The 27,345-nt window shown below is 39.4% G+C and overlaps 1 protein-coding gene across 15 annotated transcripts in view; it reads left to right on the forward strand.

Annotated features, from left to right (window-relative positions):
* The window catches only part of LOC124147601 (cAMP-specific 3',5'-cyclic phosphodiesterase 4C-like), a 592,292-nt gene that overhangs the window by 557,704 nt on the left and 7,243 nt on the right, over window positions 1-27,345 (forward strand). For all 15 annotated transcript variants that reach the window (XM_048400566.1, XM_048400565.1, XM_046518271.2 and 12 more), the window contains 4 exons: window positions 19,400-19,590; window positions 22,126-22,224; window positions 22,525-22,689; window positions 25,973-26,072. In XM_048400566.1, the coding sequence (XP_048256523.1) occupies window positions 19,400-19,590; window positions 22,126-22,224; window positions 22,525-22,689; window positions 25,973-26,072 (555 nt within the window). The remainder of the gene's footprint in view (window positions 1-19,399; window positions 19,591-22,125; window positions 22,225-22,524; window positions 22,690-25,972; window positions 26,073-27,345) is intronic.

Below are 27,345 nucleotides of genomic sequence, written 5' to 3' on the forward strand. Positions count from 1 at the left end.
ACTGAGAAACCTTTGTATCAAGTGTACATCTACTGAGAAACCTCTGTATCAAGTGTACATCTACTGAGAAACCTTTGTATCAAGTGTACATCTACTGGGAAACCTTTGTATCAAGTGTACATCTACTGAGAAACCTCTGTATCAAGTGTACATCTACTGGGAAACCTTTGTATCAAGTGTACATCTACTGAGAAACCTTTGTATCAAGTGTACATTTACTGAGAAACCTTTGTATCAAGTGTACATCTACTGAGAAACCTTTGTATCAAGTGTACATCTACTGAGAAACCTTTGTATCAAGTGTACATCTACTGAGAAACCTTTGTATCAAGTGTACATCTACTGAGAAACCTTTGTATCAAGTGTACATCTACTGGGAAACCTTTGTATCAAGTGTACATCTACTGAGAAACCTTTGTATCAAGTGTACATCTACTGAGAAACCTCTGTATCAAGTGTACATCTACTGGGAAACCTTTGTATCAAGTGTACATCTACTGAGAAACCCTTGTATCAAGTGTACATCTACTGAGAAACCCTTGTATCAAGTGTACATCTACTGAGAAACCCTTGTATCAAGTGTACATCTACTGAGAAACCCTTGTATCAAGTGTACATCTACTGGGAAACCTTTGTATCAAGTGTACATCTACTGAGAAACCCTTTTATCAAGTGTACATCTGCTGAGAAACCCTTGTATCAAGTGTATATCTACTGAGAAACCCTTGTATCAAGTGTACATCTACTGAGAAACCTTTGTATCAAGTGTACATCTACTGAGAAACCTTTGTATCAAGTGTACATCTGCTGAGAAACCTTTGTATCAAGTGTACATCTACTGAGAAACCTTTGTATCAAGTGTACATCTACTGAGAAACCTTTGTATCAAGTGTACATCTGCTGAGAAACCTTTGTATCAAGTGTACATCTACTGAGAAACCTTTGTATCAAGTGTACATCTGCTGAGAAACCTTTGTATCAAGTGTACATCTACTGAAAAACCCTTGTATCAAGTGTACATCTACTGAGAAACCCTTGTATCAAGTGTATATCTACTGAGAAACCCTTCTATCAAGTGTATATCTACTGAGAAACCTTTGTGTCAAGTGTATATCTACTGAAAAACCTTTGTGTCAAGTGTATATCTACTGAGAAACCCTTGTATCAAGTGTATATCTACTGAGAAACCCTTGTACCAAGTGTACATCTATTGGGAAACCTTTGTATCAAGTGTACATCTACTGAGAAATCTTTGAGTCAATTGTATCTTCTTCTCAGAATCCTTTTTTTCAATTTTACTTTTTCTCCGAAACGGGTGCCTGCGAGGGGAATCCAAGTCAGACATCAGCCCTAAACCAGATTTGATTATTTACTTGTGTCTGTCATGTACCCAGGGGGTTATTGAAGTCAGCATAAAAGAAGGGTTTTTTATGTTGCAAAAGAAAATTCGAACCTTAATATAATCATCCGAATCCAGTCACATGTTTTGACATGCTTCTGTTGAAAGACTACTGTATCGTTCAGTACACTCACGTTGAGAAACAGGTGACACAGATGTCTCAGAGTTAATCTAATAGTGCTTGCTCTATCTCAGCTCTTGTCAAGGAGCCCTTGATAACTGTTAGAGAAGTGAATGTACTTTTGTGGAGTGGACCTCCTCCGAATCATTATATCTTCACAAGATGTGGTGTAATCAGCGACATAGACGGACAGACAGTAACTTTGTTGACAAACCATTGCACCTGTGTATAGAGAAATGTAGGACTTTATTCCCAAGTACAACTCTAATCTATTATGGTAACAATATTATAAAATGTCACTACCTAAGTCCCACCTAAAATTTGGGCTAGCTCCATTGAACCTCAGCTAACATTTAGTCTCAGAAATATAATTATCTTATTTCAAACTACATGTATCTACAGTGGATCATAACGAAATACAAGGGATGGAGAAATCAGTTTGTTATAAACGTTGTTTGTTATATATGTTTTGGCTATCTTTGATAAAACAAAACATAATTGCAGCATTGACTTGTATTGACAAGTTTTATTTTACAGACATGATTAGTCAGTAACAGGTTAGATTAACATAAAACAAGTTTAACAAAACTTGATGTCTTGATTGATTTTCAGTGATCCATTCATATATTTGTTACTGCTGTTTTCCCTTTCACACTCAATGGAATCTGTTTCGTCAGATAATCGAGACTGGTTATTCTCTGGCATTGAGATTTTATATTTTTTTATGTCGCTACAGAAAGTGCAGATGCTGATAAGGTTTATGATGATGTCCTTTCAAGTATCAATAAGAAACTCTTCAGATTTTCTTGACTTAGCGCTTTACTTTATCATAAGTGGTAGGTGGAACATGGGTGTTTCATATACTGGGTACTTAACTTTTCAAGGTCGATGAAGAGAATAGGTGTGAAACCATTTTCCAATACCCCCTTGAAATTTACCTCGGATTACATCTTCTGATTTTTGCTTACATGCATTATTAATCACTTGAATGTTTTCCATAAGGATGCATAAGGAGAACGTGGGCTGCTCACGAGTGTGTGCGTGTGAGGTAGGGTAGGGAGGCGGCAGTCAGTGCAGTCGTGATCCTTCTGCTTAATTCATTGAGGGTTTGGCATCGAGGCACCACGCAGCGTCTTGGCTATCCTACGTTATGTTGACGTCAGAGATGGCCGGAAATCATTAGTCAGCAGTAATTATCATCATCATCATCATGAATTCATTGGGATGCTGCTTTCGAAAAAGTTATGTGTAACTTGGTAATTCCTGAGTCTATTTCTGTACTCTGTCTGGAGCGTGTTGTGCACCCCGGTGAAGGTTACTTTCGGAACATTTTTGTCTGAAGCACTTTGTCAGATCTGGATAATGTGGCTCCACCTTGTTTTCTGCAACAATTTTGTTTTTAAGAAAATGTGGAGAATGTCAATTATTCTTTTTCTAAATGATTGCATTAAATTATCAAGTATTTTCAAAACAGTTGGTGTGAAGCTAATTTCTGGTGATATTGCAGGAATATTGCATAAAGCGGCGTAAAACCATATTCACTCACTTCAGACAGGTGGAACGAATATCATTGTTTTTCAATGGTTTGTTTCAACAATTTTGGTTTTAGAATGTGGCGAAATTTCATTACTGATCATGCTCAGTTTTGTAAATAATGTTTGTCAACTGTCACGTTATTCCCAAACAGGTGGAATGGATATCATCATGTTTCTAACCCCGACATTTAATGGTTTCTTGGAATAATCAGGGTGGTCATTTGTGGTTGGCGCCACCCATTCCTGGCATCCAACCAGGCCGAGTGCATGATGCCAACCTGCCTGATTAGCCCACATAATTATACAAACTTGCCTACTCCATGACAAAGGCCCTGCTGATAAGCCGTCCATTAATGAATGGGTATATGGCCTCAGTCTGTATATGCGTGAGCCATTGAGGCTTGTCAAGTTCATTCAGGTCCTCCCACAATGCAACGCTCTCGGGATGGGAGAAGTTAGGGAAGATGATGGTACAAAGGGGGAAAAAAGTCTACGCAACACGATCTAAGTTACTTTTTTGTGGCAGATACAGATTTGTTTTAAAAGAGCAATCCTTAAGAATGAAGTTTGACTGTAACTTGCGACAGTGTTGCATTCTTAGGTATCCAATGACTCCTTGACGGTGAAAGGAGCTGTGGGAGGGTGGCGCCATGCCAGAACAGGAATGGTTGGTACCGATGTCTCCCCCCTACTGCGAGGAGGATCTGTTATTGTGATGTTGGAGGAAAAAGCAAGGTGGCTCCACCTGTTCCCAACCTCGTTAGTGGCAAACTCTTCAGGTGCAAAAGCCTGAAAATTTGAATCTATGCTTTAAATGTTTCTGTTGTATATTTGGTATAGTGGTGCACTGGTTACAGATGCTGTGTTGGGCTAATTCATTATGGGCACTGTGAGACAGATAATTATACAAGTCACCAAGTTCAGCATTGTTAACACAAAACAGCATGTGACTGTGTGCTGTATGCATGCATTCATTCATGCACATGTGCATGCAGATTTCTTGATTACTTCATGTTTCATTGTCAGTTGATTTGAGTCTTAATCATTCTGAGGCCCTCACTATAACACTACAGGCTTAACCTTACCTCAACAAACTGGTATCCTATGAAGATGTAAAACTTCAACGCCAGAGAACAACCACAGAGACTGATTCCATTCAGGGTAAAATGGCCAAACATGTCCTGCCCTACTGGTAGCACCTGTCATTCAAACAATTTTCATAAAAGGGTAAGTGTTTGAAATGCCAAGAAATGGGAATAATGTATGGGTGTAAGCATGTTTTTGTTCTGACCAAATTCAGTTCTAACCCGGAAAATAATATCAGGATTAAATGCATAAAATTGCAGTGAAAATGAAAATCTAAATGTAAAACAAAAGAATATGATGAAAAAAGAAAGCATGAAAAAAATCCTGATAGCTTAGTCAATGATAAAGGCAACTGTGAACACATGTAATTATGAAAAAATAGATAGAATGCAAAGCCCAAAACACACCTGATATCGTCAGTACTGCTGCACAAGAATTCCATGAAATGACTGTGTTTATGTGAAGTAAAGTAAACAAAAAAGCAGTCGCCTGTGGATACTTCAGCTGTCGTAATGGAGTATCCTGAAGATTTAACATATAATGAAATTATTTTTACCACGGTAACAGAGACATAATTGTTTACCAAATTTGTTGTTTTTAAAAAAAATGTAAATGTCAAATAGGTATTTTCACACAGAGTATTTGTTCCGACTGGAACAAATATATTGTATGTATTTGTTCCATGGTTAAACTTCATCCACACACACACCCTCACCACAGACACAATAACCAAGCCCTGTTTTTTAATATAGCCCCATCACAGAATCCCTCTTTTAGACTCTTGACAGTTTCACAAGGTAGAACATATGTGTGTGGAAGTTCCTGTATGACCAGAACAAATTTCAGTCTGATAGGAACCAAAACTTGACGTGATATGCACCTCCAAAGAGACAAATGTTGGTAGTATACACAGAACCAAGTCTTGTTTACATGGAATCTACATACCGTATTCAACGTAATAAGCACCCAGGGCGGTCTCAAAATTAGAAATAGGGGGCTCTTATTAGAATAGTATTTTAGTTGAAAAAAAAACAGAGTTGAAAGATAAATTTCGTGGTTTATGCTGACGGTCTGAACTGTTTATATACGACAGACATATTTTTCCAGAATATAATTGCCCATAATTAAGGGTGCATATAACACGAGTGCGTATTATACACGAATAAATAAGTCTTGTGTACATTGATCAGTCGGAAAGGATGCTATTTGGGATTGTTCACTTGCCAATATATTAGCAAATATCGCCGTGGGCGCTTATTAGAGCGGGGCGCTTATTACGTCGAATACGGTATATCTGTCTGGTCACCAAACATTTCTAATGATAACTACAGCTTCATGATACTTTCTAGATATTGATCCACAAACTGATCTATTAGCAACAACATGAGTAATGAATACATGACACATTTAATGAATAGCATCTCCTTGTTTTCTTTGTCTTGTCATTTCAGAGCTATTTTATTTGCTCCTTCATCAGGCGAATGAGTTTTAGTCTTCACCTGATGAAGGTGCAAGAAGTAGCTCTGAAACAACATGACAAGGAATAAAGACGTTGCTATCCTTAAAAAGTGTCATGTATTTATGTTCCTCCAGCTTCTGAGACAACGTGTAATATGAAGCCAGATTACCAAATCATGATTAGGAATGCTTCAATGATGCTATTTTCACATATACCTAAACTTGGAAAGGCTAACCAAGGTATGATGCTGTATAATATTTGGATGTATTCATATTATCATCATCCACTGGTTGTGATCCATCACTCTCCTTTACCCGTTCCTCCGAGTGGTTCACCTACGTAAGCGTCATTGAACCTTGTGTGAGTTACGTGGTTGTGTCTCGTCATGACAAGCTTGTCATCCCCTGAGGCAGTGAATACAAGGTGTTTGATGTAATTCTGTCTGAGTGCTGCACGCTTCAAATCTTTATTGCTCATTACGTCATCTCTTGGTCACGTCTAGTCTTCTCACCCTTGAATCAAAGGACGCTGTTTAGATCCTTTTCAATACTTTTCATCGTTAATGTTAAATGTTTGACTGGAAAAAAATATGCATGCATATTTTGGGGTTTCAGTAAAATTATTCATGCATATTTCGGGGTTCGGGAAAATATATGAATGCCCATTTCAGGGTTTCAGGAAAATATATGCATACTTATTTCACCTGGTTTCAGGAAAAGTTATGCTTGCATATTTCAGGCTTTCAGGAAAATATATGCTTACTTATTCCAGGGTTTCAGGAAAAGTTATTCTTGCATATTTCAGGGTTTCAGGAAAAGTTATGCATGCATATTTCAGGATTCATCTTGTAGGACAGTGACTGCAAGTTATCAAAATATTTGGTAATGATATAGAAGAATGTCCCACAAAAATTGACAAAATCATGAAAATGACCTAATGCCATTTGTCTCCAACCAAGTTGTTGATGTTTTATGAGTGAGTGAGTATGTTTTTTCTGCTTTTAGCAATATTTCAGCAATATCATATTGTACCCATGTGGGAAATCAATCCTGGGTCTTCAGTGTCACTCGAGGACACTAGGGAAGTACTAGGCTTCCCTAACACCCATGTTTTATTGTGATAATGGGGGAAGAGTTGGTGTTAATGGTTTCTGAAGCTTGGTGATGTCATTATGACCTGTTTGAAACCCAGTTGAGGTTATCAATGTCACTAACACGTAGCATGATTTACATGCACAATTATAAATCTGTCTAAAACCAGAAACAGCTGTTTTGAGATGGCCCCCTAGTTACACACATTTTACTGTCAATGACTGACACAGATGTATATGGTTGCTTGTCAGCTTCAAGAACATGTTTTGAGATGGCCCCCTAGTTACACACATTTTACTGTCAATGACTGACACAGATGTTATGGCTGCTTGTCAGCTACAAAAACATGTTTTGAGATGGCCCCCAAGTTACACACATTTTACTGTCAATGACTGACACGGATGTTATGGCTGCTTGTCAGCTACAAGAACATGTTTTGAGATGGCCCCCTAGTTACACACATTTTACTGTCAATGACTGACACAGATGTATATGGTTGCTTGTCAGCTTCAAGAACATGTTTTGAGATGGCCCCCTAGTTACACACATTTTACTGTCAATGACTGACACAGATGTTATGGCTGCTTGTCAGCTACAAGAACATGTTTTGAGATGGCCCCCAAGTTACACACATTTTACTGTCAATGACTGACACGGATGTTATGGCTGCTTGTCAGCTACAAGAACATGTTTTGAGATGGCCCCCTAGTTACACACATTTTACTGTCAATGACTGACACAGATGTATATGGTTGCTTGCCAGCTACAAAAACATGTTTGAGATGGCCCCCTAGTTACACACATTTTACTGTCAATGACTGACACGGATGTTATGGCTGCTTGTCAGCTACAAGAACATGTTTTGAGATGGCCCCCAAGTTACACACATTTTACTGTCAATGACTGACACGGATGTTATGGCTGCTTGTCAGCTACAAGAACATGTTTTGAGATGGCCCCCTAGTTACACACATTTTACTGTCAATGACTGACACAGATGTATATGGTTGCTTGTCAGCTTCAAGAACATGTTTTGAGATGGCCCCCTAGTTACACACATTTTACTGTCAATGACTGACACGGATGTTATGGCTGCTTGTCAGCTACAAGAACATGTTTTGAGATGGCCCCCTAGTTACACACATTTTACTGTCAATGACTGACACAGATGTATATGGTTGCTTGTCAGCTTCAAGAACATGTTTTGAGATGGCCCCCTAGTTACACACATTTTACTGTCAATGACTGACACAGATGTTATGGCTGCTTGTCAGCTACAAGAACATGTTTTGAGATGGCCCCCAAGTTACACACATTTTACTGTCAATGACTGACACAGATGTATATGGTTGCTTGCCAGCTACAAAAACATGTTTGTGATGGCCCCCTAGTTACACACATTTTACTGTCAATGACTGACACGGATGTTATGGCTGCTTGTCAGCTACAAGAACATGTTTTGAGATGACCCCCTAGTTACACACATTTTACTGTCAATGACTGACACAGATGTTATGGCTGCTTGTCAGCTACAAGAACATGTTTTGAGATGGCCCCCTAGTTACACACATTTTACTGTCAATGACTGACACAGATGTATATGGTTGCTTGCCAGCTACAAAAACATGTTTGTGATGGCCCCCTAGTTACACACATTTTACTGTCAATGACTGACACGGATGTTATGGCTGCTTGTCAGCTACAAGAACATGTTTTGAGATGACCCCCTAGTTACACACATTTTACTGTCAATGACTGACACAGATGTTATGGCTGCTTGTCAGCTACAAGAACATGTTTTGAGATGACCCCCTAGTTACACACATTTTACTGTCAATGACTGACACAGATGTATATGGTTGCTTGTCAGCTACAAGAACATGTTTTGAGATGGCCCCCAAGTTACACACATTTTACTGTCAATGACTGACACGGATGTTATGGCTGCTTGTCAGCTACAAGAACATGTTTTGAGATGGCCCCCTAGTTACACACATTTTACTGTCAATGACTGACACAGATGTTATGGCTGCTTGTCAGCTACAAGAACATGTTTTGAGATGACCCCCTAGTTACACACATTTTACTGTCAATGACTGACACAGATGTTATGGCTGCTTGTCAGCTACAAGAACATGTTTTGAGATGGCCCCCAAGTTACACACATTTTACTGTCAATGACTGACACGGATGTTATGGCTGCTTGTCAGCTACAAAAACATGTTTTGAGATGGCCCCCTAGTTACACACATTTTACTGTCAATGACTGACAGGGATGTTATTGCTGCTTGTCAGCTACAAGAACATGTTTTGAGATGGCCCCCTAGTTACACACATTTGACTGTCAATGACTGACACGGATGTTATGGCTGCTTGACAGCTACAAAAACATGTTTTATTCATCTGTGTTGAGTATTTGTCTGTCAACGGGTGCTGGATTACTATTGGTACAAGTTGTAGGAAGTTGCCAGAACGCTAATCATGTGCTCTGTGAAATGTGTGAGGAAGTATGTATCAAATTGTATACTCTTGTTATCAGATGCAACATTATCTTCCAAAGAAACTGATGAGGCTTTATTGTTCAAGTATCAACCGATGTCACGTTAAAATGACATATAAGTGTTATATTTGTTTTTCTCTCTAAACCTTAGGGATAGGTCATTTATGACATGCATGGTGTTTTTATGCACAAATGTATTGAAAATAATGAAAATGACCTTCCTCATATCCTTGTACATTTTTCATAACCCTTCCTGAAAAAACAAATTGGAAAAGCACATTATAATTCATTATAAAATGTCTATTTTTTTCATGATGCTCCCCAAATATATGTATATTTTTTTACCCTCCTGTAGTGTTGTCATATTTTTTAGTGGACCTCCCCTGAATCCCCCTGACCCACCCCAGCTATTAATAAATGACCGGTCTCTTACTGCCAGACTTGTTTAACAGAGCACACAGCAATAATCTAGCAAAATGACGGCTGTCTGTAAATAATCGAGTCTGGACCAGACAATCCAGTCAATGACATCATAAGCATCAATCCATGCATTTGGGATACGATGACATGCATCAACCAAGTCAGCGAGCTTGACCACCTGATACCATTAGTCGCCTCTTATGACAAGCATAAGTTGCTGAAGACATGTTCTTACCTCTCAAATTGTCTGGATAATGATATTCATGGATTAGCAAGTCATGTGTCATTTGTCACAACTCGCTACTCTAAAGCTTGCATTGTATGTGTTTTATTTCCAGTACTGCAATAAGTTATCCTTGATTAGCTATGGTTAGTAAGTGAGTATGGTTTTACGCTGCTTTTAGCAATATTTCAGCAGTATCACAGCAGGAGACACCAAAAATGGGTGTCACACAATGTACCCATGTGGGGAATTGAACCCGGTTTTCAGCATGATGAGTGAACGTTTTAACCACTCGGCTACCCCACAGCCCCCTTGGTGAACTCAGGTTGAATCTGGTCAACCAAGGTTGCTAGAAATGTGGTAACCCTGGTTGACTCAGGTCACTCATATCTTAATAAACGAACACACATTCTAATTGTCAGGAATCAGGGTTTGATGTGACTCCTTAATTACATATTGTGTTCAGCAGTACATATTAAGAAGGGTGTCCAGTCCAATAAGGTCTCACTGTATGAGGGGTTGTTACGGATGGGATTGTCTCCGACAATCTCTGTGTGGAATTGGAATGGAAGCACAGAAGTCTTCCGAAGTTTTCATTGCACTGAATTAAAACTATTTTCCTTGATAAGAATAAAAGAAATATTTATTCCAAAAAATTTTCACATATAGGGACATGAATACCTTAGAGTTTAATTTATATTTATCAGAATAACCTTGATTTACCTTTAAATCTATAAAATTAAATGATCCTGGCCTTATGTTATTTTAATTTGTAAATAGGTATGTTTTAGTGATAGGTAGATTTTGTATACACATGAAGTAGGTCTATAATGATGGTCAAATTCATATTTTTCCAGTCTCTAATATCTTTGTCTAATATGAACAATCACTCAATGTATTTAACTAGGTATATCAAAACTGATGCTACAATCTTTACGTAAGTTTGACGTAATCACGTTATTTCCAGTGCAATCATTACAAAGATTTCAGTCAACTTTCAAGGATTTTGTGTTTCCTAACAGTGGGCTTTATTGTGATTATCTGACAGTCAGAAGTCCCATATCCTGGTTTTCTGTTTCCTGTTGTGACCTGTTGCTCATTCAGTCTGTCTGCCCATGTAGGAGAATCTTATTCCTGAAACAGGATGTGCTCATGGCCTATGTAGCCTGTCTCACAGTCCCTGAACCATATTGTTTTCCCTTCCGCTCGCCCTTACTGTAATGCTACAGCCCTAAATGAAGCAAGTCTAGATCTTCCACGGACTGAATCTCCCATCTCTCTGGGGCTGTTTTCATGTTAAATGTTTTGGCTTGTTTCTTTCAAAACTAATTTTATAAGTAACCTAAGGCTAGGTACTCTGATATGTGTATCATTAGCTTGCAGAAGGTCACAACATAAAATTCAGTTCAAGTTGGTTTATTTGGGTTATTTTGCAGATGACTCTATGAATATTTAAATATTTTACACACAACTATAATATGACCTAAATTTTGTGCTTTTGATTGAATTTATTTGTGTTTCATTAAATGTTACTCTTTTTTATTTTAAATGCACCTTCAACTGAGGTTTGAAAAGCAAAAACTACAAGTACCTGATGAGTAATGGATGTTTCATGTAGATAACAGGATGCTGGCATTAAATAATAAATATTGTTTTACAAATTCGTGGGAGGGGTCTTTGAAATTGGCAGCTGGTCAGTTCTGATCTGTGATATGGTTGTTTGTGTTTTGTGTTTTGCACATGGCCTCAATCAGTTTGTGAATCAAGAAGTAGACTGAATCGGCCCTACTATTTCCTAGTTTCATATTTCATAGAATTTGATCCTGGGCATATTGATGGAATATGTTGTCATTCATTTCATATTTATGAGTTATAGTTATTATAGTTATATGTCAAGAAAATACTATAATTTCAATTTGAAATTACATATATGCAGGGCTGTTTATTGAAAACATTTTTCTGTATTTAGTGGCAATAAGTTAATGACTATATTATTAATGTATTTGTTTATATAGCTTAATCAAACTTATTACCCATACGGTCAGAATTATTTTTATAAAAATTGTATGTGCTCTTGTGCAAATATCACTTGACACCCACCAGTGTATTGTTTGCGCCATCCGGAAAGGCATAGTTGACAGCGTTCTAATGTTGTTGTGACGTAAGGCCTGATTGACGTCACACTAGAGCTGGCGTCAATCGACAATTGTGGTTTTCTAAAATTGCGGTCATGATCAGTGAATTTTTGAAGGGGAGTTGAAAAGGATTAAGAAATAATGTTCAAGAAGGAAATTTTTACACTCTAATGTGTGTCACTTGGATTTTTTTAAACTCGTGTAAGAATTTGTGTATTTCTCTCTCGTGAAATACAAGGATTCTGATGCTTGTTTTGTAAAATCAATATGACACACATGCTCGTATATGGATCTCTATTTAATTTGTTATAAAAAAATTAAAGAAAGAGATTAATGTTAAGGAAAATATTGATACATTTGTAAAGTCTGGTTTTGAAGCGTATAGTATTTTATCTTATAAACTAAGCAAAAAATAGACATTTCAGGTTTACTTGAAAAGATTGTTCAAGATAAGCATGGCCAAAATATGGATGTAGATATTTCGAGTGTTCGTATTGACAGCTTGGTTCTATTGATAGAACACATTCAATACCCCACTGATGCCATCACACACTGTGCACTAGGATGAAGTGGGCTGACATGGACTCTCATCTCGGATAACATGTTCAATGAACAGCTGTGGTGCCGTGTGTTGTTGGGGGTGGGAACAAGCGGGATGGGGGTTGGGGTCGTACTTCCTACGCTGTGTTTTGAGGGTAGGGTCCAGATGGTCATTATAATGTTTCCAGCAGCAGCAGTTGTCATGTATCACACTTCAGCTGTTCCCTGCAACGCATACCCCACGTAAGCGCCACACGTGGAGACGTAAGCGCCTCACGTGGAGACGTGCTCTCCTAGTTTTGGACTTTTGAGTGTGTCGATGTAGTTCGAGTTGTTGTTGTTGAAGTGAACTACTTCGCTGTTATCTAAACACATCCTATCCCAATTATGTTTTTAATATTTGAAGTTTATAATGTCTTTCGGTTTTTGTGCCATTATTTGTGATTATGAATGGTGATAAAGTCAACGTGTTTTGAGGATCAGATTTTGAACAGCACTGAAGTTTGAGTGAAAGTGCATTTGGTCAGGATTGAGTTGATGAAGAAATATGGGTTAATGGGTAGCTTGGCAGTTGTGGAGGATATAATTACAGACAGCTGCATCAGGAAAATTAAAACTCAGCTGGTTCATTTTTTATCTTCCATGTACAGTATCCTTTCATAAGTAAAAGACTATTACTTGCTTTCAAGAGAGGTAAGATTACAAGTGGCATTTCAAGCGGAAGGACCTGGAATATGAAGTGCAGGATTGTCCAAATATCACAATTTCAAAGTTTGTTGATTTTTTTACTCCAGATTAAATGTATGCCGGAAGTTGATGCAACTGGTGCTGCAGACTTGGGGGCACTCACAGGTCACAGCTGTGTCTGTACTGGAGTTCAACATCACAGATCTGCGAGGGAACAACCATTTATCACAGATGTGTGAGAGGACAACCATTTATCACAGATCCGTGAGGTTACAACCATTTATCATAGATCTGTGAGGGGACAACCATTTATCACAGATGTGTGAGGGGACAACCATTTATCACAGATCTGTGAGGGGACAACCATTTATCACAGATCTGTGAGAGGACAACCATTTATCACAGATCTGTGAGAGGACAACCCTTTATCACAGATCTGTGAGAGGACAACCATTTATCACAGATCTGTGAGAGGACAACCCTTTATCACAGATCTGTGAGAGGACAACCATTTATCACAGATCCATGAGAGGACAACCCTTTATCACAGATCTGTGAGAGGACAACCATTTATCACAGATCTGTGAGAGGACAACCCTTTATCACAGATCTGTGAGAGGACAACCATTTATCACAGATCCATGAGAGGACAACCATTTATCCCAGATCTGTGAGAGGACAACCATTTATCACAGATCCCTGAGGAGACAACCATTTATCACAGATCTGTGAGGGGACAATCATTTATCACAGATCTGTGAGGGGACAACCATTTATCACAGATCCATGAGAGGACAACCATTTATCACAGATCCATGAGAGGACAACCATTTATCACAGATCTGTGAGAGGACAACCCTTTATCACAGATCTGTGAGAGGACAACCATTTATCACAGATCTGTGAGAGGACAACCCTTTATCACAGATCTGTGAGAGGACAACCCTTTATCACAGATCTGTGAGAGGACAACCATTTATCACAGATCTGTGAGAGGACAACCCTTTATCACAGATCTGTGAGAGAACAACCATTTATCACAGATCTGTGAGAGGACAACCCTTTATCACAGATCTGTGAGAGGACAACCATTTATCACAGATCCATGAGAGGACAACCATTTATCCCAGATCTGTGAGAGGACAACCATTTATGACAGATCCCTGAGGAGACAACCATTTATCACAGATCTGTGAGGGGACAACCCTTTATCACAGATCTGTGAGGGGACAACCATTTATCACAGATCTGTGAGAGGACAACCATTTATCACAGATCCATGAGAGGACAACCATTTATCCCAGATCTGTGAGAGGACAACCATTTATCACAGATCCCTGAGGAGACAACCATTTATCACAGATCTTTGAGAGGACAACCATTTATCACAGATCTGTGAGGGGACAACCATTTATCACAGATCTGTTAGAGGACAACCATTTATCACAGATCCCTGAGGAGACAACCATTTATCACAGATCCCTGAGGAGACAACCATTTATCACAGATCCCAGAGGAGACAACCATTTATCACAGATCTGTGAGAGGACAACAATTTGATATGATGGGTTGGAAACAAGAAATAATGTATTCAAGAAATCCCCACCCCCGAGCCATTAAAAGTAAAGAATTGGAATATGCTGGATTTGCTAGACACTCTGACAACTGTTTGACAGTTCCTTTCAGAAAACAATTACACTGACTGAAACAAATCTCCCTGGCCTCCTTCCTCCTAACCTGATATTAAATAGTCAGTTCCTAAATCATAGTGAAGTATCTGCATGTGACGCAAACAAGGAAATGTCTCCTGCCATTTGTGATGGTGTTTGGACATTAGTTGCCCATGCTGCATGCCATGTGCTCGACAGTGCACGGCGGGGAAAAAGTATGTACGTTCTTCCAAATAAGGACATATTGCATTGATGTTATTTTTTTATCATCATTTATCATATATCATCTCATCATAATATTCCCTCTGAATAAGATGTCTACCTCCACAAGTATGCCAAGTATGAGTGCGTGGCTTTGATTCAGTAGTCCAGGTGTATCACAGTGTGTATAGGGGAGGACAGCCCCAAGTGATGTAGATCTTGTAACATAAGACAGCTGGGTTTAGTTTAGATGTCTTGACAAAGAATGAATGAATGAATGAATGAATGAATGAATGAATGAATGAATGAATGAATGAATGAATGAATGTTGTTTTACTTTTTTGATCAAGGTATAATTATTCAGCATGAAGGGCAATAAAAGTGTGCAATGTGACACATTGTGTCATTTAGAGTTGATAAGTAGTCTAGGGTTACTGGTGTATTGATATTTGTACCAGGTGTTTGCTAGAAACAGTCGGAGGTTCTCAACCTGAGCCTGACTCCCAGACACTGGAGAATGAACTCACAATTGATTCCAACTCAAGTCTAGATTGCATCAGCTCTAAATTAGCAATGTTCTGGGCTCCATTTGGATTTTACTTTTTATTATGTACATATAGCTTTAAATAAGATAACTATATTTCTGGGACTAAATGTTAGTCTAAACCTGAGTGTGTATGTCATATAAAACAATATTTGTCATGGTAGAACTACACTTCTGTATAACCATTGTACACAGCTAGTAATTCAGCTGCCGTATGTGCAGAGTAAGGAATAGCTTGCGTGTCACCACCTAGTCAATCAGTTGACCCAGTCCCGAGATGCCGCCTACACTGTAAGGGCTGTTGTCACTGCTAAATACTGGCTCCATTTTGCTATAAATTGCATAAATCAGAGACGAAGCAAATTACTGCTCATAGCATCAAAACTACTGCAAAATAATGCAACTGTAAGAGATGTGTATTATTGATGGATATAGTATTGCATTACCAGGATGGAAATACTTAAAATTTTGATTTTCAAATTCATGATTATAGTTCTTAGATATTTAACACGTTTCTCAATAGCTTGAGGTATTAAATAATTACAACATAACCAGATAATTAATTATAAAGGATATGCATTCATGCATACACTGGCCTAGTGGTATTGATATACTGATATACTGATATACCGGGCAATATGAGCTGTAGCAGGTGCTGGAGAGTTGAGGCACCTACAGCAAGCCAGCCGAGCCCAGCCAGGGCTGTGAACTAACGAGACAGTACAAGAGCTTGGTGACGTCAAAGGAAAACTCACAGGAGGAACTCATTAGCTGGTCACTCAAGCCAAGAAACTAACACAGGCCCAGGGTTGCTTCAGCCAATGATTGGCAGCCAGTATGCGGATGTCGGCCAATCAGAAGGCAGCCCTCGTAGTAGGGAAATACGGGAGATATGGTTAGCGTGGTATGTGTAAATGATTCAGTTTACTTTGAGCTTGTGTGTGACACAGAGGTTCATCCTCTAAGACCAATGTGTGTTGGATTTCTGGATATCTTGACGAAGGGTTACTACCTGAAGGAAGATTTGAGGTTGTGAAAGCTGGTCCTGCACTGGAACAATATTCTTGGAATAATTTGATGCTGAGTTTTTGTAGTTGCGATATGCCTGTGTTGTGTTCTCTCTCGGTTGTGGACTCACCGTGTCGCGTTCCCTGCAACGGCAGTAACATAAACATGATCACGACGCCTCACACCGACACAATTCTTCTCACAGTGTCATCGAGAAAGTGCTATGAATGTAAGTAACAAGATTCTTATGTCTAAAAATCCTTTTGGTTAAAAACTTCTCACAGCGATGAACTTTTTCTCACAGTGTCATCGAGAAAGTGCTATGGATGTAGGTAACAAGATTCTTATGTCTAAAAATTATTTTGGTTAAAAACTTCTCACAGCGATGAAATTTTTTCACAGTGTCATTGAGAAAGTGCTATGAATGTAGGTAACAAGATTCTTGTCAAGTCTTTGAAAAGCATTTAGAAGTGACACACATAAGGGAGAGAATTTATGTGTGTCAACTTCTATATTATGAGGAACACAACGTTTAGGATTCTTATGTCAAAAACTGGTTTGGGTAATAACAAACTTTTATTCTGAAGTGACAATATGCTTTGGATAATACCAATCTGGAAAAAGTCAGAATATATTCTAGTAGGATATTTGTTTGGAATAAATCTGTTACATTGGGTATAATATTTAATACTTCTGCCATTTCCTGCGTTGATGGATGTGAACTCAGTGACCCTCCAGTCATTGAATCCCAGTGAGTGTAGGGACAAGGGGGTCTAAGATAGACCACATCAAAGAGAGATATTTACTACTGTAATACAGGGTCGTCCCACTCGCCCGGCCCTCTATAATACTTGTGGTCAAACGTGAGTAGCATATTGAGTGACTGCCCTGGTCTCCACGCCTGTGATAGTTGTGTTATCTGCTATAGATCACCGACCATTGACAGCAACATTTATCTGTCGTAGCTATCAATGACAGTAGTGTAAACAAGTGATTTGATTCTCATCGGCTTTCATTCATCAAATGATATTAACACTTGTTATGTGGGCATAGATCACCAGCCATTCATGATATTGTAATTTGGCATAAGGCGTTGTAACAAGCTTAATGGTCATGATTTGTTGTGCAGCAACTTGAGATCATAGTTGGTGGTGTTAACCACCTAGTGTCGCCTATTTTGTGTTTCTGTGTTGGTTGATCGTGTAAACATGGTGCTAAACGTATAAACATGGTGCTAAACGTATAAACATGGGGCTAAACGTGTATACATGGGGCTAAACGGTGCCCGGTAGAGCTTTTCAGGGATTAACTGATAGTATATCATACCTCCGCACAGAGTCGCTAATGAACCTTCAGCGATATATGACTGATCTTGTTTTCTGTATGAGTTGATTTGAGAATAAGGGATTGGGAGAAGTTTGTCTGTGTAACTATTATGTATACCTTGACTGATATTTAGTCCCAGAAATAAAGTTATCTTATTTAAAATATATATATTTAATATATCTACAAAATAAAAATAATAAAATCCAACTGGATCCCAGGAAAATCCTTAATTTCTGAGCTGAGGCAATCTAGACTTGCCAAATCATTCTAGACTTGTGTTGGACTCCTTTTTCAAGTTCATGAGGACCTGAAATTGTTCTATCATGAAGGTAAATTGAAGGGGAAAAGTTCCTTTATTGCTATGTGGTGTTTATCTAATGATTCCGTTAGTTAATGCCTGGTCAAAGACGAAGGAGCCATGAATTGGTTCTCAGTTGGAACTTGTTCACCAAATAGTTGAGAGGATTTGGTGTGGGTGACGCGTGAACTGGACACCTTGGGGATGATTGCTGCTTCTCAGTTGAGCATCCCACAAGCTGAGCTACCTGCTGTGTTGAAGGTCTGTCAAAATTGTCCTGAGGTTGCTATTAATATCAAGCTTAGGGTGGACACAGAACAGCAGGAGGCTTGTCCAGTGAGTGTCCCAGGATCATCTGCCCAAGACCTCCTCAGGACCTCCACGGGACCTGCTCACTGTGGGCACTGATTGGCTACCTGCATTATGCTCAGTTCAGGAATCCAACAGGGCATCTACTGAGACTGTGTACATAGCAAGGGCACCTGCTGTTTCAGTCCAGGTCCTGCAGGAGCACCTGAGGAGGCAGAATGAGACCATTAGGAGCTGCTGCTGTGCCAGTATAAACAGAAAGGCCACATGGAGGGAAACAGCGTACACTGGGGCCTCATGTTGAGATGGGACAACATGGGCCATGGAGGACATTGGCACCTAAAGCTTTTTGACCTGAATGAGCAGATCCCTGGAGGTTTTCATCACTGAATTCTGTCATAGATAACGTGAGGGATTATTATACCTGCTTAGTGTCCAGCACATTTTTACTATCAGTGGTCAGGTGTGAATTGCTCTGGTGAATAGAATCATCATGTTGGACAAGTGGTTTATTGTGATTGGAGGTGAGATTTGGGATTTGGGTCATATCTGCAGTTGTCTGAAAATACAATATTCTTTAGGCCGGCTTTTTTGAGATTTATCCATTTTCTTGCTAAACAGTTATTTTTTGTTTGAGATTCTCAGGAAATTACGTGAGTCACATGTTTTCATAACAATGTAAACATGAAGCTAGAGAGGAATATGAAATTATGGGGAACAGGATTTCATTTCCAGAGAATGTTGCGGATGTTGTTTTTATATTCTGTGTGAAGTTTAGTTGACTAATTTTACCAGAAGAATTATGATTTTTTTGTTCCGAGAGTTTAGTGATCAATTTATATTTCAGACAAACAACAGGAAGTTGACATCCCAACCTTGAAAGTCGACACAGTGGAAACAGTCACCAAGGAGATTCCCGACAAAAATCGGCCTATGTCCCAGATACAAGGAGTTCGGAAACTTAAACATGCCAATAGCTTTACAGGAATTGTGCCAAAACACGGAGTAGATACACCTCATAAAGAAGAGCTAGGACGAGTAAGTTTTTTGTTATGGTTCATATAAAGAAAGTCTTTTTGCGAAAAATCAAATCCATTTAATTTATTGTTTTACAGATTTCAGGATTCAACTTTGCTTAAATGAGGATTATTTGCCTGAGGTTTATTTTCATGATAAAATATAAAATGTCAATGCCAAAGAACAACCAGTTTCGATTGAAATACTTATGGAAGTTTGAAAAAGTTTATTTATTTTTAATGAAATAGCATATTTAGTCATCTGTTTATGTTTAGAGTAAGATGTTCATAAAACAGAAATATAAATTAATTTTGTTCTAATTACGATATATACGTGAGATGAGACCAAAAGGCAAATGGTTCTATGTATTGTCTGTTTCTTTAGCTTATTTCCATTCTATATGTTCTATGTGTTCTGTGTTCTGTGTGTTCTTCAGTTCTATGTGTTCTGTGTTCTGTGTGTTCTTCGGTTCTATGTGTTCTGTGTTCTGTGTGTTCTTCAGTTCTATGTGTTCCGTGTTCTATGTGTTCTGTGTTCTGTGTGTTCTTCGGTTCTATGAGTTCTTCAGTTCTATGTGTTCTGTGTTCTGTGTGTTCTTCAGTTCTATGTGTTCTGTGTGTTCTTCAGTTCTATGTGTTCTGTGTTCTGTGTGTTCTTCAGTTCTATGTGTTCTGTGTTCTGTGTGTTCTTCAGTTCTATGTGTTCCATGTGTTCTATGTGTTCTGTGTGTTCTTCGGTTCTATGTGTTCTGTGTGTTCTGTGTGTTCTTCGGTTCTATGTGTTCTGTGTTCTGTGTGTTCTTCGGTTCTATGTGTTCTGTGTGTTCTGTGTGTTCTTCGGTTCTATGTGTTCTGTGTTCTGTGTGTTCTTCGGTTCTATGTGTTCTGTGTGTTCTGTGTGTTCTGTGTGTTCTTCGGTTCTATGAGTTCTTCAGTTCTATGTGTTCTGTGTTCTGTGTGTTCTTCAGTTCTATGTGTTCTGTGTTCTGTGTGTTCTTCAGTTCTATGTGTTCTGTGTTCTGTGTGTTCTTCAGTTCTATGTGTTCTGTGTGTTCTGTGTGTTCTTCGGTTCTATGTGTTCTTCGGTTCTATGTGTTCCATGTGTTCTATGTGTTCTGTGTGTTCTTCAGTTCTATGTGTTCTGTGTGTTCTGTGTGTTCTTCAGTTCTATGTGTTCTGTGTTCTGTGTGTTCTTCAGTTCTATGTGTTCTGTGTGTTCTATGTGTTCTTCGGTTCTATGTGTTCTTCGGTTCTATGTGTTCTGTGTTCTGTGTGTTCTTCAGTTCTATGTGTTCTGTGTTCTATGTGTTCTGTGTTCTGTGTGTTCTTCAGTTCTGTGTGTTCTGTGTTCTGTGTGTACTGCATCTTTTGTGTGTTTTATGTGTTCCGTGTGTTCTATGTGTTCTGTGTTCTATGTGTTCTGTGTTCCGTGTTCTATGTGTTCTGTGTTCTGTGTGTACTGCATGGTTTGTGTGTTTTATGTGTTCCGTGTGTTCTATGTGTTCTGTGTTCTGTGTGTTCTTCGGTTCTATGTGTTCTGTGTTCTATGTGTTCTGTGTTCTGTGTGTACTGCATGTTTTGTGTGTTTTATGTGTTCCGTGTGTTCTATGTGTTCTGTGTTCTGTGTGTTCTGTGTGTTCTTCGGTTCTATGTGTTCTGTGTTCTGTGTGTTCTATAAGTTCCGTGTGTTCTATGTGTTCCGTGTGTCTGCGTGTCCACGTGTCCTATGTGATGTGCGTGTTTTACATGTTCATAAGCTATGTTGTTCAGTGTAGAAACATTGACTGACAGAGAAAGTAAGGTTTAAATATGAATCAGGTCCTTAATGTGTTGAAACTGCTAATGTGCTGTTGCTAGGCAGAGGTGTGAATGACATGGAGTGTGGTCATCCATGAACTATGATGTCATTCACTTCTCTCGGGGAAGGAAGTGAACCACATGCAGCGAGCGGGAAGAACATGCACTGCTTGTATGTCATTTTTAAGGAAACAAAATCTCCATTAACTGATAAATTCAGTTGATAAATATTTCTAGAAAGTAACATTACAATCTAAATTGTGAATACTCTGTGAATATTTTGTAAAATTGTTTAGAAGTTTTTAAGTGCATGTTTATGTCATATCTGCTTGTCACTATTTAGTGTTAAGTACTCCAATTGACTTGCTTGCACTGTTGATCATATGCTTTTGAAGGTTACGTTATCGATTTAACAATACAGTCTGAGAAGCTTTTGTACAGCTTCCGACAGACTGTCAAGTTCAATATCACTAGCACAAGAACTATTAAGTGAGATATGTTAGCTGTAGAGTATTGGAAAGTGAGAATTGATATATTTGCAGCTGTGCAGATGAAGAATGTAAGAATATTTGATTGTGATGATTATTATGTTCATAATATTCTGCCGATGCTGCAATATGACAGCTGTTCCGCTGTCAATATTAAGCAGTGTTCACACGACCTTGAACGTTGGATCAATACAACTGCATTTATTGAGATAGATATTGGATAATGCATTGTTGAGCGAACTTGAACTAATTTACTTTTGTTTCATTTTCAGTATTTGAATGACATTGACAAGTGGGGAGTTGATATTTTCAAAATTTCTGAATACTCAACCAACAAACCTCTTACCAGCATCACATACAGGATATTTCAGGTAGGAAACAGAGTGAGGATTTGTTACTAACAAATACAATGGTTTTAGTTTCTGTTTTGTTTTGAAGTAGTTGGATTGTGTGATTCACTAAACATATAAACTATGTATACTATCTGTCAAAATTATTTCATTTTGTGTGAAAACAGAAATAAACTTTTTTAACATTTTCACTTTGAAAGGAAATTATACTTGTAACCATTGCCGAGATTTCCAATAACAAATATTCAAATATTTGTGTCTTTTGGAACGACTAACTTGTATATGTGTATCAAAGTTAATGCAGTGACTATTTTGTTCCAGGACAGAGATTTATTAAATACATTCAAGATTCCTGCACATACTCTAGTCACATATTTGATGCACTTGGAAGAGCATTACCATCGAGAGACGCCCTATCACAACTCCATCCACGCCTCCGACGTCACGCAGTCCACGCACGTGCTCCTCAGCGCACCTGCCCTTGAAGTAAGCATAACTAATACGGACAGGGGGAAGTCAATGTTAATGAATAGTGACCTAGCTATGATGCTTGGAGTAGGCTTGGTGATTCCTACCCGTACAGAAATAAAAAATATAAATCTTTTCAATGATCTATGGAGGGAGAAAATCATTTGATCAAAAAATGCTGTAAAATAATGTTTCCCCTCAGCTTATTTCTATGTTGCCTGGTTCATTATTTGAAAACAGTAAACTAAATATTTCTATGACGGTAAGGCTTTCAAAATATTTATATTTTGAAGAAAGTGAATTAAATAGGGATTGCCTTACATCTTAATATTTACTACAAGACATGAAATCGTAATCTTCATCTTCAAAGACTGAGCAAGAATCACAGATACGTTAGCATCTCTCACACAATACTGATAGTGGGAGGTCGAGGTAAAAAATGCGTATATCAGTTTACAAATGTGGTTGTTTACTGACAACTACCGTATTCTTGTTCTGACGTAGGAGATTTTTCTATCTCCTTGAAACTTATTGTAAACATATTGTTATGAATGACGGTCAGTAAACTCCCCATCCTTTGACTGTCTGGCTTATCCCCGTCTCCGTCTCCGTCTCCGTCTCCGTGAGACAGTGTACTTGAGACTGTCCTCGCTGTTATCATGGAAGTCCATTCATGCCTGTTCCACCCAACTGTTGCTCACAATTAGCACCAACAGATGTGATAAGGACTAGCATATGTCCTCGTAACTAACCCCACCCACTCTCGCCGCCATCACGGCATCTGTGGAGGAGATTAGTGGGAGTGAGAGGGCCTAGGTTGACTTGGAGGGAGACAGTGGTACCTAAATTACATGCAGATATTCCGCAAGTGTGGTGCCACTAAGGGAGAATGAAGGGAAACATTGCTGAGAGTGGGGGCATTATTTGTTGGGTGAGAGTGGGACACAGACCAGTAGGGGTGAGAGTAGAAGGAGGGTCATGTGAAAGTAGAAGGAGGGTCGGGTGTGAGTAGAAGGAGGGTTGGTGAGAGTAGAAGGAGGGTCATGTGAAAGTAGAAGGAGGGTCGGGTGTGAGTAGAAGGAGGGTTGGTGAGAGTAGAAGGAGGGTCATGTGAAAGTAGAAGGAGGGTCGGGTGTGAGTAGAAGGAGGGTTGGTGAAAGTAGAAGGAGGGTCGGGTGTGAGTAGAAGGAGGGTTGGTGAGAGTAGAAGGAGGGTCATGTGAAAGTAGAAGGAGGGTCGGGTGTGAGTAGAAGGAGGGTTGGTGAGAGTAGAAGGAGGGTCATGTGAAAGTAGAAGGAGGGTCGGGTGTGAGTAGAAGGAGGGTTGGTGAGAGTAGAAGGAGGGTCATGTGAAAGTAGAAGGAGGGTCGGGTGTGAGTAGAAGGAGGGTTGGTGAGAGTAGAAGGAGGGTCGGGTGTGAGTAGAAGGAGGGTCGGGTGTGAGTAGAAGGAGGGTTGGTGAGAGTAGAAGGAGGGTCATGTGAAAGTAGAAGGAGGGTCGGGTGTGAGTAGAAGGAGGGTTGGTGAGAGTAGAAGGAGGGTCATGTGAAAGTAGAAGGAGGGTCGGGTGTGAGTAGAAGGAGGGTTGGTGAGAGTAGAAGGAGGGTCATGTGAAAGTAGAAGGAGGGTCGGGTGTGAGTAGAAGGAGGGTTGGTGAGAGTAGAAGGAGGGTCGGGTGTGAGTAGAAGGAGGGTCGGGTGTGAGTAGAAGGAGGGTTGGTGAGAGTAGAAGGAGGGTCATGTGAAAGTAGAAGGAGGGTCGGGTGTGAGTAGAAGGAGGGTTGGTGAGAGTAGAAGGAGGGTCGGGTGTGAGTAGAAGGAGGGTCGGGTGTGAGTAGAAGGAGGGTTGGTGAGAGTAGAAGGAGGGTCATGTGAAAGTAGAAGGAGGGTCGGGTGTGAGTAGAAGGAGGGTTGGTGAGAGTAGAAGGAGGGTCATGTGAAAGTAGAAGGAGGGTCGGGTGTGAGTAGAAGGAGGGTTGGTGTGAGTAGAAGGAGGGTTGGTGAGAGTAGAAGGAGGGTCGGGTGTGAGTAGAAGGAGGGTCGGGTGTGAGTAGAAGGAGGGTTGGTGAGAGTAGAAGGAGGGTCATGTGAAAGTAGAAGGAGGGTTGGTGAGAGTAGAAGGAGGGTCATGTGAAAGTAGAAGGAGGGTCGGGTGTGAGTAGAAGGAGGGTCAGGTCTCTGATCCCCTGTCTACCCCATGTTTGGTTTGCATCCAGAATGTTCTGTGGGTAGGATTACAACACCAGTTTCGGTTCACGAACAAAGTGGAGTTTTTGGCATACCTCCTAAAAGATTGATTTTCTTACCTCCCCTGACTTCTGGTAAATTCACTACATAGTTTTTCTTTGATAACATAAGTTCTGAAACGCTCATTAGTCGTTTCTCATCCTCAAAGGAATTTGTAAATATAATGTTACAAAATGTACAAATTTACTGTTAGATTTTGCAGAGGTGTTTTTTTCATGTTTGCGGATGTGATTAGAATATATTTGACATTCTAAGAAGTTATATGATTAAGATCTATCGACTAATGAATGGAATTTCAACCCCGAGCGTTCTTGTTTATCAGTAATGATGAAACGTAAATCCCCTAACATGTCATGAAAGGGGGGTCTGTGATCAGCAAAGGTTAAAGTATTCAGGCTGCTAGAGATAAGAGTGGAATGGTTCTAAGACTTGGCGTCAGCGTAGGCTTCCCAGAAATATATCTATGAGAGACGACAATATGGTGGACTGTTTCCAGGAATTTTGACAAAGGATTTGATGGTCGATAAGGATGTTGTCGCAAGAAGTAGAAGTATGGCGCTAGTTCTGAGAATGTTTACCATGTGATGAAATCATGTTTTTCTCAGATAAAGTAAAACGTTCTCTCATGTGTCGGTTGTTTGAAAACATTGTGAGGAAGTGTTTTGATGATGTAGATGGAACACTTTCTAGTACGCATTACTACTGTTGGAGGCTTTGTCAATATGTATTCTAGATCAGATGTTTTCAATGGTTGCTAAGTAGGGATACAGCATGGTTTTATCAGGAACTACTAGTATTAAAGGACATATTAGTTTGACCAGGATATAGAGAATATATCAGGATATACTAGTATCATCTTTCAAGGTCATAAACATATCGATAGGACTTTTAATGATATGCCTAAAATGGCCAGTTAAGTTCTAAAGCTCTGACTGTATGAGATGTCAGAGGTAGAAAATAAAAATTTAAAATCCAAACCATGTCAATTTGGTGGTATTTTGTAGTTGACTAATTTATTTTTGTTGTCTTGTGTTTAATGAAGTTGTTTTTGTTTCAGAATGTGTTCACAGATCTGGAGATTCTGTCAGCGATATATGCATGTGCCATTCATGATGTGGACCATCCGGGTGTGACCAACCAGTACTTAGTCAACACAAGTGAGTACATCATCAACGTCCCTTCCTTCATCATGCCAGTCACGTGGACAATGTTCCCATCTGTAGACATGTGGGGATCAGTCTGGATCAGAAGTATTGTGTACCAGAATCAGTCAGCAAGAATGTAGATGTACTAGTAGGGACATGTATCATGAGATACAATCTGGAATATATCAGATTTGATCAGGATATATCAGGAGAGATATATAGAGAGTTTATATGCCAGAAGGGATATACCCATCTGTATGAGTAGGAGTATGTCAGGAATTTATCAGGGTATATGAGTTGTTTGTTTGTTGTTTAATGCCACGCTCACCAATATTCCAGCTATATGACAGCGGTCTGTAAATAATGTCTGGACCAGACAATCCAGTGATTGATATGAGTATTGATCCATGCAGTTGGGATACGATGACATGCATCAACCAAGTCAGTGAGCCTGACCAATCCTGTTTGTCCAAGTCAGTGAGCCTGACCGATCCTGTTTGTCCAAGTCAGTGAGACTGACCGATCCTGTTTGTCCAAGTCAGTGAGACTGACCGATCCTGTTTGTCGTGTCTTACAAGCAAAGTTGCCTTTTACGACAAGCATGGGTTGCTGAAGACAAACTCTAACCAGATGTTAACGGGTGGATATACCAGAAGGGATATATAAGGATATATCATGATGTCCTGGTAGTGATATACTAAAAGTGATATCATCATATATATATAAGTAGGGATATCTTGGGATGTAGTTGTATGGGAAAAGAGTAGAAATATGTGATTAGATATACACATACAAGTGCTCTTATTGTAAACGTGACGAAGTTGATATATTCCTGGAGAATTTGCCTTTTGGGGGTCAGTGTACGAGGTTTGGCGTGATGTGTCGGTGCATTGCAGCCCGTGGGTCGTGTACGTCATCATAAGCTTACCACCACTTAACCGACAGGAATAGCATCATACAACCAATCAAAGACCAGACGATACCAAATTTGCATAAATATATCCCACGATGTATACCCCAGAATGCTGCTTATGACGCAATTGCTGACATCTGGTGGTCTCATGCTTCAAGGTCATGAGAGCTGATATCGGCACAGCGCTGAAAGATTCTAAGAGAAACATTCCCCCAAGATTCCACATTTAGCTTGGGATGTGTTTGTTTTTGTTGCTGTTTAATACAAAGAGCTAACTATGCAAGTGTTTTGGCCCACTGCAGTGCTGGTGAGTCTCAGGCTTGGCAGTTGTGGGTCAGCTGGGATATATAGGCAGCATAGACCGACTTGACT

Source organism: Haliotis rufescens, unplaced genomic scaffold (assembly GCF_023055435.1).
Source record: "Haliotis rufescens isolate VD_foot unplaced genomic scaffold, xgHalRufe1.0.p SCAF_2, whole genome shotgun sequence".
NCBI classification, from domain to species: domain Eukaryota; kingdom Metazoa; phylum Mollusca; class Gastropoda; order Lepetellida; family Haliotidae; genus Haliotis; species Haliotis rufescens.